The sequence below is a fragment of the Photinus pyralis genome, unplaced genomic scaffold, assembly GCF_008802855.1.
Source record: "Photinus pyralis isolate 1611_PpyrPB1 unplaced genomic scaffold, Ppyr1.3 Ppyr1.4_LG4, whole genome shotgun sequence".
NCBI lineage: Eukaryota > Metazoa > Arthropoda > Insecta > Coleoptera > Lampyridae > Photinus > Photinus pyralis.
The window spans coordinates 42336233-42350107 of NW_022170511.1; the positions used below are offsets into that span (position 1 = coordinate 42336233).

Genomic DNA, 13875 nt, shown 5'->3' on the forward strand with positions numbered 1-13875 from the left:
TGACCATTATTATTGGGACACTCTGTACATAACCCATAGGGTGGTTTTTGCAAAGAAATAGAATATTTTTGTTTTGTTAGAATTCTAATATTATTTCTTAGAATTTACAAATTAAAGTTTTTTTAGAAATAATAGGTCAAAATCATAGGAACATTTTAACAAAACATACGTGTTTCAACAGCAAAACTGACTTTTTAGGGGAATTTTGATGGTTTTGTCCGTCTGTCTGTTCGTCTGTTCCTCGTTTAACTCGAGAATGAAAAGGGAAAGCGATGTCAAACCTTCGCTAATCCATTTCTAAGAGTTCAAGGATCGGTGCTATGGAATATGAGCCTGATTAAAAAAGTCTAGTTTCCGAATCCGAGCCGAGTAGCAAAAATTCCCCTACTGAAAATTGTATGGGATTCTTCGTATCTGGTTTTTTTCTTGACGGTTTTATTTCAGACTAGCAAACTCGACGAACTTCATACTGCCTATCAGTCAAGGTCCCGCTCCCGGATGGGACGTAAGCTCGGTTTAGCCGGCTGCGCCGCATCCGCTCGCTCAATTTTGCTAAATCAGAAACCCTCGGGCATACGTCCAACCGTTCCCCAAAGTTTCATCGCAATCGGATGAAGGGAGACACATACAAAGTTCATCTTTATTTGTAAAGATTTTGTTATCTTGAGTGTAAATGTAAAATTGTTGGCCATTTTTGAAATAATATTAACCGAATACGCAGGGTGAGTACACCCGAAGAGGCACAGTTTATTTAAGGTCGACATTTGCCCGTCTAGGCCTAGGCCCACCCTTGACTACGTGCTTGCTTCTCATTCTGTTCTAATGTACAACATCTACGAAAGCGTGAACTGAAATCTGTTGCTATACGCATTTTCAAGTTCGCAATGTCTAGACATCGGGGATTCTTTAATCACTAGGTTTTTTGTGTCTCATTTTATGACGGTGACGTTTTTTAGAGCAGCGTCCCGACGGCAGTTCTATTTTATAACGCGCATGTAGTCGGTTTTCGTTCCTTTGTAAAATGTGGCCTCGTACTTTTAGATAAATAAAGTAAGTATCCGAAAAGGACGATAGCGATAAAATTCGATCGTTACTTTCGACACTAATGCAGATGTAACTACGTCAGTTTTAAAACGCTGATACTGCAGAGGACCTCGGCCTTTAAATTTATCTGGTGTGCGCGTTAATTTAAATTATTATTGAGAAGCGTGATCGGCGAGTGATTAGAAAAGTTGTTCAAAGACACCGGGAATAGCGCTCTCGAGGGTTCTTCGGTAGCACCGGCTCCTGGTTTCGTGAAGAAGTAAATTCTTGAGCGTAAAACTAGGTGAACGAGTTCGAGCTGACGTTGGTTCACTTGCTATCAAGGGCAGCTGCGGTCTGTAAAAGCAGTGGCAGCGCACGCGCGCGGTTGGAGGGGCAGACACCTGTTTGGGTTTGACACTAGCACTGTCAAACTGATAGTGTGCTGTTTACAGTGATTATAGCATAGATTAATGTTTGTACACGTGCCCTTTGATTCCCACCGTTGGAACTTGAGGGGAACGCGCGCCTCCTGCAATGATCGCGAATTTTAGTGCGTGCGAAGTGTGAGAATGTGTCTAGTCAGTGGTTTTGTGTTTCCACTATTTAGGATAAGTGATACCGACCCATTTGGATAACATACCCTTACGAGGATAACCGCTATGATCGGGGGTTATTATGACCGCAATCCGCTACTCAAAGGAACGCTGACAAGGTAAACGCAACTTTCTTTTCCATTCGCGTCTTAAGTAGCGCACCGACATCCCTTAAACTCCCAGACAGCTGTTTAGCGGAAAATTACATTGACAAATAATTAAGGCAACCAGTTTTAATTGCTCCTCCGATAAAATTGAATTTTATTAGAAGCGCCGATATGAAAATTGACGAAATTTAATTGCCCTCTTCATTAATTATAGCAGTATTATTCAACATGGCGTATTATTGCTAACACTTTCACCGCGAGCAAGATTTCTAATCTCTGCTCACCTCCCTCACCCTTGAGATTACCATTCTCTTTTTCTAGTTCTCACGTATGCTTGACGTCACATCCATACTATTGTTTAATATTAAAACGCGACTCGATATCGTCAATCTATAATCGCCTTTTTATTGGTGAAAAGGTCAATCTCGCTCTGAACGGACTGATAATACGAAATCCTTCACTGCTGTGTAATTGATTTTCTGTGCTGCAATCCTCCCCCTTATAAAAAGGTATAAGATTCGATTCCAGACCGCCTTATTGTGCCAGAAAATCGGAGATGAAATGTTTTCTCGTCGGCTGCAGCTTCAATTTCGCCGATATCAATCTCGACTTTGTTGTTTATAATCATGAACGTCTCTCTGGGGTTGATAATTAGGATGGGAATCGATTTGCTTAGAGGTATTGTAACCGTAAAACGACTTTATCGGCGTTTTGTGGAATAACATCCTGAGATAAAACGGATTTAAATAAGCGCCGATAAAAAATAAGTCTGATAAGGACGCAATATTGCAATCACGAAACGGCAACAACAAGTATACGTATTTCGCTTAGGAACTTTTTCTCAGCACTTATTTCTTAAAGTTATCAACGTGACACTACTTGTTATAAAATTAGTACTTTTATCATTGATAATATAATGAGCATTTAAATACTAAAGATAACGGGGTTAATCTTTTATGTAAATTGTAAATGGTCGATTTTCAAACTTTCGTTTTTGGTGCATTTGGGCTTGTTTACCTTCACTTGGAAATTAATTTCAAGAATGTGAGCCATAGTAATTAGCGTTGATCTGTATTGAATTCCTAGAATCGATTGTTTTGCCAAGATTTGTGACGTAGCTCATTTTGGAAAACGCGGATTGTCTACAAGGTCATTTTCGAATTTCGATCCTCCTTGACACTTCATCTCAATGCCAGGCGCTTATTTTTGTCACCTTTGAGGGAGGCAACAGTTAACTTCCGCAAGTTCTCATCAGAGAAAAATAATTGATTGATATAAACAAATTTGGATAAATGCTATGGTTAGTAACCGTAAATTGTGGATATTTATTAGGTAATTATTACAAATGTGAAGTTTATAAAGTTTTGTTATATAATCAAAATCAATATTGGAATTAAAGAAATAGGTGTTTGACTAAAACAAAACATTTCTTGTTAACCCCAATAAATATTTCTTTGGATCATTGTCGTGCGTACACCGATACAAAGGTCTTATTCATTTTGATAACACGACTTATTGGTTTGAATACATTTCAAGAACCTTAATGTGTTCCTCATAACGCGATTTATTTCATACTGATACAAATGTTGATCTGAACTCGACACTTGTTTCAGCAAAAAATGCCTTCTTTAGGGAAATCACCTGAAATTAATACAAAAAGTTGTTAAAAACATCTTAAAAGCCAAACACACAAAATAAATCATTATTTCTATGTATACTTACCGAGATACTTACATAACAAGTAGTAAAAGTAATTTTCTGATTAGCAAGATAAATAAATCTGAGTTTAAAACGAACATAAAAGAATAACATTTCCATAACTTAAATATTTACAGCACAATCTTCTCATATAAACCAAAAAGTTATATACAAATATGTATGGTTCAATTCGGTTCGTTGACAATAACTAAAGAAATAAGGTTCATTGGTTTCAGTATTTAATATTTTTCTTCATTTACACAAATTATAATATTTGCATTAGGTATCTTCATCAGTTGTTTGAATAAAACCCGAGGCGAAACCTTTCTTGTATACATACCTATAAAACATAATGTGATTAGGTTTGAACTACGAAACAATTATGTAATCCTTTTGTAGAATCGCATATTGAGTTAATAATTTCAAATTCGTGTAAATTGACATCACTGCAGCAAGTTCCAAAATTAAACCGGTCGGTCAAGCTTCTCTTGCTTAGTAATTTGTACAACGAAAGTTGTTGCTGGATACTTAAAGGCAATATTACATTTTTACGTAACGTTATGGAATTCACTAGATTTTAATATTGAATAAAACGCTTCATACCGCATCGATTACACATATTTGGCTTGGACCAACTTGTAATATGATGTAAGCATGGTATGGATGTAAGCTCGGATGTAAGGTAATGAATCAAAAAGCTCCGTCCTTTACCATAAAAGATATCGCAAAAAATGGAGGAGCGAAATTGTGCACAATGTTTCTAAAATATTTCTGGCCAACAGTGGCGTGTTGTATTCCAGTGGCGGATCAAACTTGGAAGACCCCATATTTTATTGCACAAAAATTGTGTAGGTCCTTTATCGAAAGAAAAAAAATTTTGATTGACCTTAGCCAAATGTAATATTTTTTTAAAATTTGAAATGACACCCCCCTAGCCTAAACTCAATTAGCTTGTAAATCGTATGAAATGAATAGAGCTCCAATTTTATATACAGGGTGTTTCTAAACATAATATGCATACGGGTGAGGCTAATCCTTTGGTTTATTTCTGACTAAAAGTTGATATACTTAAACATATGTCCGCAAACACTTCGTTACCGATCTACAGGGTGTTATAATTTTACCTTACCTTAAACCTATGCAAATACAAGACCCAATTTCAAAACTAAAAATCCCATACAATTGAATACCGAACGATCCTCGAGATCTTCACGCATCCATCATTTTTATCACACACATTTTGTGCGTTGGATAGATCATGATATTACTTAATCGCTCGCGTTTTATACAAGTTTAACTTGAAAAGCAAACTGAGTTTATTAGATAGTGTTCTTTTAGTTATTTCATGGTCAAATTTAATTAGGGTAATTAATGTAAGCAGCATATTATTAAATTAGCCAGCTATTTAAAATGTATAAGTAAATATAAGATATTCTAAACGACATGATACTTTATTCGAGGTCTAATATATAACATTTCATTAGCTCAACCAAAAAAAAAGTTGAGTTACGCATGCGCAAAACAAATTTGTTGAATAGACTTTAGTTTTGCTTTTATTCAAGTATGTAGGCACATACATATCTTGACAAAAAAAATTGCATTCCGCAAACACAACAGTTGGGTTGCGCATGCGCAATATTTTTTGCATCTGCATAGTTGCGTTAGGTTTATGGAATATTTACTAACACAAAAAACGAATTTCTATTTTCTTTCTAACAAGAATGATTAATGAAGCCTTTTTTGGAGGTTTGGGCAGTTTTTGGACTGCAACTGTTGTTTCCGGAAATTGATTTTTACTTTTTTTCTCGATGACGATCGCAGATACCAAAAAATTGCAAGAGTTTCTAAACCATCGGCGCACCAAATAAAGGTCAGGGGTAAAAAATGGAATATGACCCCTGAAAAAACATCACCCTGTAGATTCTCGTTACCATTTACATGACCAATGATGTAAGCCCTTCAACGTAACTTATATTCCAAATTTGAGCTAAATATGTCAAAAACAAATAACACCCGGTAACAAAGCGTTTCGCTTTATATGAACGTTTACTCACTGAATAGGGCAAAAAATTAACCCTTTCACCTGTGTATAAGTAGATGCTAAATATGCCCATTTTGAAAATTGGAGGCTTGCACCTAAGTTAAAATTGTATGGGTCATGAAGATTTAATTACCTTTTAGCTAAGATTACCATAAGAGTGTTAGGGGTAATAGAGAGAGAATTCCTTCGCCGAGAGTGCTCTGCTAGGGGGTATTCCATACCCCCCGGTAATATTTTCTTATCTAAAAACGTTCGAAAACTGTCGAATTTTGGCGTACACTACTAGGATTTTGTAGAATTTTTTTTATTTTTTTAAAATTTATTTATACTTACAATTTGTAGAATATTCTAGAATTGTTTAGAATTTCCTTTAGAATTTTCGGAAGTAATCGGAATTTTCTGGTCTTCTTTTCTCTAATTTAACCATCGTCGTATCTTCTACGCTTTCAGCGATCCCCATGATAGACATCCTTATCTTGGACACAGGGCCTACGGCTGCTTCGGTGTCGAAATATATTACTGCGTCTCCTAGTTCACGCAGTTTTTGTAGTTTTCCGTATGCTCAGTCTAGCACTTGATATGGTAAAAGTATTCTTGGAGGTTTTTTAAGACTGGTTTCCTTTATTAGTCTGATTAGTCCTTTAAAGGTCTTTAAGAAACTTACAGAACGTATAAGATGATTTATCCCGGGAATTATTAGCCTTGAGTGGTACTTAAGAGGCTTCATGAAATATTAAATGTAAAAAAAGCGTCTAACAAGAGATTTAAATATACGAATATTGAAGAAGCCTGTAAGTGCAATGCCTTTCAAAGATCTCTAGGCGCGTCTCCAGGAGTCTATATAAAATCTTCTGGTCTTTAATAGTCTTTAAAGTAATTTGGGACTCATGGTTGAGAAACCAACTTACGTTGAGATCAAATTTTTTATGGCGGTATCAATATGTTAACCTGCAACTTGCGAAAGTTGCCAAAAATGCTTTTGATATTCACTAACAAATTAAGAATTGTTGCATTCGCATAACAAACAAATTTATTTCTATCATACTTCAAGACTGTAACTAAAACCGTATATCGAAAAACCTGGTTATCGTAGGTCATGATTCACACCTTTAATTAATTAAGGGATCTCCGCGGATGTTCCATTGTTTACTATAATTAAATTCTGCTGACTCAGCGTTTAATGCATGATCTCTGCTTTACAGCCTTTATGCAGTAAGTCAAGTTTGAATTTTGTATGAACACTTTAACCTCCGACCTCTACATCTCGAAACTTTTGACTTTTATGTTAAAGACTTTCAAACCTCCTTTGTTAAAAATCATTAGTATCAGAAACGCGAACTTCTTTTTGTACACTTTTCAACCCTAAATTTTTTTTGAAATTTCAGTGTGATATTTTGGTTAAACTTACAGCATTTCAATTGAAATTTAAATTATATATATGGTTAGACTTCAGTTTTCAGTTTCATATTAGAGAATCCGAGAAGCGCATCCAGTTGACATTTCTTTAGAAAAGTTATTTTCTTGGAAAGTTATGTGAACATCCGAAAATATCTCATTACAACCTTTGTGCGCCTCGATGGCGCCGTTACGTTACAACACTGTCAAAACCGGTTTAGGTATTTTTATAATATTTTGTTTAATAATATTACCCTGTACAATTGTACATTAAACATTTTTATTACCATTTGGTTTTTTGGGTACAATATTATGAAAAAATATACCATCAAAATACCAGAATTTTCAAGAAAATGGTAGGTACAGGAATCGTCATTTTAAACATACTCTGCAATTATGTAGGTAGCATTTGGCGCAAGGCTTATATGTATCTGTGCTGAAGACTTAAGACGAAACGTAGATTTTAGGGCCTAGCTCTCACACGATCCATTTTAGACCATCGGTCTATTTGGAAAAATCGAGGGAAAAATGCTTGTTTTGGTCCTCTTACATTAAATGCATTAAATTTAAATCAAATATTAAATAAAATTGTGATACTTATGCCTCGAACTGGCGTTAACTGTATTAAATACACATTTCGTATCCCTTACATCAAATGTCTTGTATGTCAGGTCATTATGTTAACATATTGAAAGGGATGAAAGGCGCCATAAAATACATGTGCACCGCCATTTATGTGTTTATGAGGGTCACCAAGGAAGTAAAAAACCGCCCCGTGTCGTTCTGCTCTCGTAAGAATTAGAACTAGAACTAATGAAGTGTCTAAGGGATAATGAAATTTTATTAGAGTGGAATATGCTACAACATAAAATGAAATTCCATTGGGAGAAATTGGCTTCAGCGAAATATGGTCGCAATTAAAACATTTAAAACAATTCCACCTTCGCCTTCAGGACTTCCCTCTTGTAACTGACATATTGACCGAACCGTAAACAATGTGGGTACAATTTCCAGAGAAAGGTGTAGGTGGAGGACTATGTGAAATTTAATTAAAACATCTTCGGTGGTGACGCAGCGGCATTTACGTCACGATCGATTGTATGTGTGCTAGTTTATTGCGATTGTTTTAGCGAAACGAAGTGATTAGAAAACTAAAAGTTCAGTTCGTTCAATTTACGCTTACCGTAAACGAACCAAAAATCGATGAAATCGTCGTTTTTTCTACAATTTGGTGACCCCTGGAAGTATGTCGGCACGGATGCGTAGACTTTAATACTAAGTATCAAAGATTGTGTAGTATTATCTTTGATACTATGTTATATACTATGTTTAATACAGCAGTGAGCGGCTAAAAAATGGAACAAATTCATTTAAAAGTCAGATGTTGGGTTAAAAAAAATGCTCGCACACGTCACAGGATGCGTCAAAAAGAAGATTGATACCAAAGTTAATATTTTCCATTTCCATTTACAAATATCGACCTTGGTATCAAAAATAAAGGGAAATAAAATATAAATAAATCTACTTATTGACGCACTCTGTATATTTTCTCTTTAGTGCAAAAATGCGCAAGACAAATTATGATAGACGTGTGCGAGCATTCTTTTTAAACCCCAGACCTGATTATTAAATGAATTTGTTCCATATTTTTACCGCTCACTGTAGTTTATGCCCCAGTAGGTATTTATCTCAGAATGAATCTAATGAAATATACGCACGTGCTCTAAACGTATTAGGAAGAACCCCGGAGATTTTCGCTGGATCTCATGGTGTATGATTGTTAAGTAAAATACACAAAAAGATAATTGAATCCAGTGTCACGTTACGCCGTTGGTTGAAACTTATATCCAGTAAAATATGCTGTCCAATTTAGGAGAAACGATTCTATGTTACAAGTGATATTATGTTATTTAATTTATTTTAAACGATCTACAAACAGGTTCATCTAGTTCTCGAGCATGATTTTTTATGGTGGCTTATTCACTTTTTGTCGAAGTGTTATTTGTCGTTATGTTTACAGCGTTTTAAGTGTGTGAATTAACGAAAGTGGCACAGATAATTAATCCACTTACTTGTAAAGTTTGGAATCGCGTTTGAGATATAATTGATGCTAGCTAGATAAAGTTACCACTGAAGCTGCAACCAATAAAATGGAGTTTCGTGAGATATATGTACTGAAAAAATGTGTTTTTTAGTTTCCCAGTTGGCAGGTTCTTAGGTACCATCCCTCTTCCACAACTCCTGGTCCATTATCTCTCTCTCTCTCTCTCTCTGCACTTCCACACAGCCGGTTCCGTTCTTCATATCATCAACCCATTTCATTTTCCTCTTCACTTTCCACCACATTCCGTCTTCACCGATCCCTCCAATAAGACTCAACGTTTCATTTCCCCTCAACATGTGGCCCACCCAGTTTCTCTTTCTAATATTGCTTAACAGTTGTCTTCCTTCTCCTGCTCTTCTTAATATTTCCTCACTCGTTTCCTCATTTCTAATCTTATCACCCCATTTTACTTATAACAACCTCCTCCAAGTCCCACATCCACATCCCGAATGCTTAGAGTCTCTCTAATTCTCTTTTATTTAATGTCCATATATCACACCCATCAACAGAACACTCTCATCTTACTGTTAAGCACCACTCTTTTTCTCATATATACGCTGTCTTGACCATTTCAATTCTTATCATTATCTCCGTTTCACTCGACCAATCGTCTGATATTATTGTGCCTAAGTATTTAATTGTTTTTACTTGTTCCAATTTCTCACCCTTACCCTTACATCCATTACTTCCTCTGCTCCAACTTTCATTACCTTCACTTCTTGTGGTTAATTCTCAATCCATCCGTCGTTTCAACATTTCATTCAATTCCCGCGTGTTTTCAGCAAATATCATCATATCATCAGCAAACCTGATTGACCTTACATTTCTGCCACCTATTTTTACTCCCTTATTCCTTTCCCAGCACATCCTCCACATAGATATTACATAAAGTTGGCGATAGACAACATCTGTGTCTAACTCCCCTTCCTATTACACCTTTTCCCGACTTCAGTCTCACCTGCTTCGTGTACAAGTTTCTGATCAATCTTCTTTCTCTACAAGCACCACCCTTGTCCCTTAAAATGTCTAATAGTTTGTCGTATTTCATACAATCGAATGCCTTTTCCCGATCTCCTGGGCTCAGACTCGTTCTATATATCTTTCTCCAATTGTTTTTACTACTGCTATTGCATGCCTGGTTCCCAAACCCTTTCGGAATCCAAACTGATCTTCCCCCACTCCTTCCTTGCCGCCTTTCTCCCACCTTTTCAATCATTTCAAATGTTAGGTATCCACGATTTTGTATATTATTTATAAAACCTGACCAACTTTATTATTAAATTAAATTATTACATTTTTTGAAAACAAACAAATGGAAAATGTAAGGATATTGTAAGTTTTGTACACAATTTACATGTAAATTTATTGCATACAAGCGCGAAGTTCACTAATAATCCTGCAAAGTCGGGGTCTCACGTTTCCCGGAAGGAACGCGTCACATTCGCTTTCGTTCCTTATCGCCGCTGACTAATCTTTTATCGACTTGATGGTAACTGCTGGCGCCCCGATGTCTGGGATATACAGTATCACAAATTGATACAGGGTGAAATCAAAAAGTTTGACTTTTTGGGATGTTACCGTATTTTACTACCCATGTAAGATAGAAAAAGGGAAAAACCGCCTATTGTAGATATTTTTACATAGAATCCAGTGGCGTAGTAAAAAAATGGACCACATTTTCTGAAGTTTGACCTAAAATTGGTATTTTTTAACGATGCTACCAGGGCTAGCATGGAGTTACGAATAATCAGCCCACTTAATTAGAAATGTATTCGAGTATAATGTCAATATGATTTCATTTTATTTCCGTTATTTTTATATTATATTGCAGGTATAGAAAAAATACCTTAAGAAAGGCGTCTTTAAAAAGCACTTGCAAACTCGTTGCGCATGATTTGAAAGACTTGATTATACACTTATTTCTTAATATACTAAATCATAAGCCATTTTAGGGTGAAATGCTTCACTTTCAGGGCCTTTAAAGCGCCATTCTACACATTATACATAACTTTAAAATCCTACCACAAATACATCCTCAACGATAAAGTTTAAAAAACATTTATAGGTAGATTGTATATGCTTTCAAGCTAAAACATCATGTAAAGAGACTTTAAAAACCCTTAAGAAGTATATCTTTCTACGCTCTATTTTAAAAATTAAAGAGCTATACGATTCAGAACTCAAAATATTTTCCTTGACATTGGAAATACGAGGTATTAAGAATCCTAGTAACTTTCTAAATTTTCTAAATTAGGTGCTAACTTTTCATGTGCCTCAATGTGGTTTATCTACGTTGGTACGTTGAAAGTGTACCTACAGTTCACCGTCTTCACTTATGATAACACACTAAATTACGTAAAGTACCTATACAAGAAGAATAACCACTAATTTCTCCATCTACAAGAAAATTTAGAGGAGAATTGGAAAAAATGGCAAAAATAAAACCCGTTTAATTAAATAATTAACTTTCCTCGTCATCTATTGTTAAAACGTTAAATGCGTTCACGTAATACTGGCTTGCTTTCCGCATTTCACATTTCGGTACATTCTCTCACCGACATATTTTTATTTGTGCCAAACCGCGATGAGTTCTCGTATATGGAGATGAGCAATTTGGAATGTATGAATTGAAGAATAAAGTTGCTATTATGTAAATGAAATGTCCTATTTTCATATTACGATTTTTAATATTTTTGTTCTTGTTGAGGAAAAGGCCTTGAATTTTGTATTTATTGTAGCGTAAGCAACGCAGCGAGACTGTGATATATTTAGAAATAGAAGTAGGTAATAACAAAGATTCCTATTTGTCTAACCTTGATATCGATACTTTTTATTACAAAAAGTGGGCTGCAGTAGCATTTATTTTTAATCAAACTTTTTTCGATTTTCTTAACGACAGTAGCGTTTATTATACCTACACTCCATTGTTTTTGATGCATTGGAAATTTTAATTTGGGAAAATGCTAATTAAACAATGAACGTGAGTGTCCTTGCATCAATAAACAATTACACTGTATTGATAGTTAGCGTCATGTGTTTTCGGTATACAGACATTTTAAAGGACACGTTCGCAGTTCGAAAACCTACAAATGTTAATGCCTCGATTTGTAAACATCTCCCATTGTATTGATCGATGTCCACCCAAGTAGATCGGATGCAATAAGACAAACATTTGCACTGTTTTTACCAGTGCAGTACTCGTTTTTTTGAAAGTTGACCATATACAGGGTGTAGACGAATGGTAGTACTCAAATGGTAGATTTAAAAAAAATGTATTAAACAAATAGCCTTATAACCTTAACATATTTTTAGGCATATTCTTCCGTGTCAATTTGGATCTATCTCTTTCGACTCTTTTACAGGGTATCACCGCAATTATTTATGCCATTAAAAAAATCATATAAACAGACTTAAAATACAGAAAAATGTTTATTGCAAAAATTTATTTAAAATAATTGTTGAATAAACTGCCGTTCAAAATAAGTGTACAGAGTCAGGTTAAAAAAGTTATTGGACCTAACCTCATTATTAAATGGCACACTCTGTATATTTTTACATCTAAGAAAATAGCATATTAAATACTCTTTTCAAAATTATAATACCAACAAATTAAAAAAAAATCATATTTTTGTAATGAAGGGTGCAGGGTTGGCATTTTTAACAAGGAAAGTAGCTAATTAAATGGAGGTTGTTGGTCAGAACTCATACGGCCCTATTAAGGTGGGATAAATCTACTCACTTGTCATTAGAAACGTCCCTCTGAAATCTATGCGTACGGTCATAAGGGATGACTTGGCAGCATTCAGTCCGACTACTTAACCACGATCATCGCCAATTAATTAGTTATGTCACGGGGTGGCCTCCCGCCCCGAGCTGTCGCTGAGCTGTCCTGGACCTCGCAACACTCCGATTTGCGATTGGAGTCGAATGCGTCGTTGGGGTTCTGATCTAATGGCACCTATACCAAGTCTGTAAGTGGTGTAGTTCCGAAGCCTTTGTGACTCAGACAGACAGACAGGCAGACATCAAGAGCGCAAAAGTGCACTTTATTTTTTAAATGTGAAAGTGCACAAAAAAAAGAAAAAGTATGAAGTATTTGTTTTTATGTTTGAACAAAATAAAGTCGCGCGGTGGTAAATGTGATGAGCCGTTAGTACCATCATTCTTTCCACCATTTCCCATTAAAAATTAATAAATGAATTAACTTCACGAGTATAATTTAAGCTAACAATAAAAGAAACGGATTTGTGTAGATTATTACATAAATTTAAAGAAAAAAACTAAACCTGTACTCATTTGTACGTTTTTCGTTATACATACATTCTCATGTCTGATACCTGACATAACTTCAAGGTTAAACATACAAATTACCTGTAAATACCCACATACAAAAGAGTGCCAATTTGCGTGTCGCATGTCACCATTGTTTTTTCCATTAAGTACCGGCCAATTATAAATGAATGCAAACCTCAAGAGCAAATTAGAAACGCGCTAAACATATGGAAGTCATCAGGTGAAAGTAAAGCGGTTGATTATTATTGCATTTCAAATGAAGTGTTTTCTAAAAGGCGAGTATTCCTGAAATGCTATAGATATTGATTACCTATACTGTCGTCTCAAAAATAAGCAATTTTAAGTTTTAACACTTATAACGAACGGGCTACGTGAATCACCCTAACGAAAAATATAGAATGAGTCACATCCACGTGTATTCCTTAGCGTCGATATCGTTTATCCACCTGTCGGCGTCTCGAGAAGTTCTAGAAGTGCAGCCGCAATATTTATTCCCCAATCTCCCTACGATTAGTTATCTTGGATAGGGAATCACTGCCATAACAATTACGCCTGTCAACTGGAATCATAGATACCGATATTCACAAAAGACCGTTAGAAGATCTTGATTTAAACTTA

The 13875-nt window shown here is 35.4% G+C and overlaps 1 protein-coding gene across 2 annotated transcripts in view; it reads left to right on the forward strand.

The window, feature by feature from the left end:
- Positions 1-13875, forward strand: part of LOC116168193 (AF4/FMR2 family member 1) — a 204294-nt gene that overhangs the window by 15661 nt on the left and 174758 nt on the right. The window contains exon 1 of one of the 2 annotated variants that reach the window (XM_031483876.1): positions 1441-1738. The exons of the other annotated variant lie outside the window; for it this stretch is intronic. Within the exon in view, the coding sequence (XP_031339736.1) occupies positions 1686-1738 (53 nt within the window). The 5' untranslated portion in view covers positions 1441-1685. Of the gene's footprint in view, positions 1-1440; positions 1739-13875 lie in introns of those variants that run through there. 2 annotated transcript variants of the gene reach the window in all.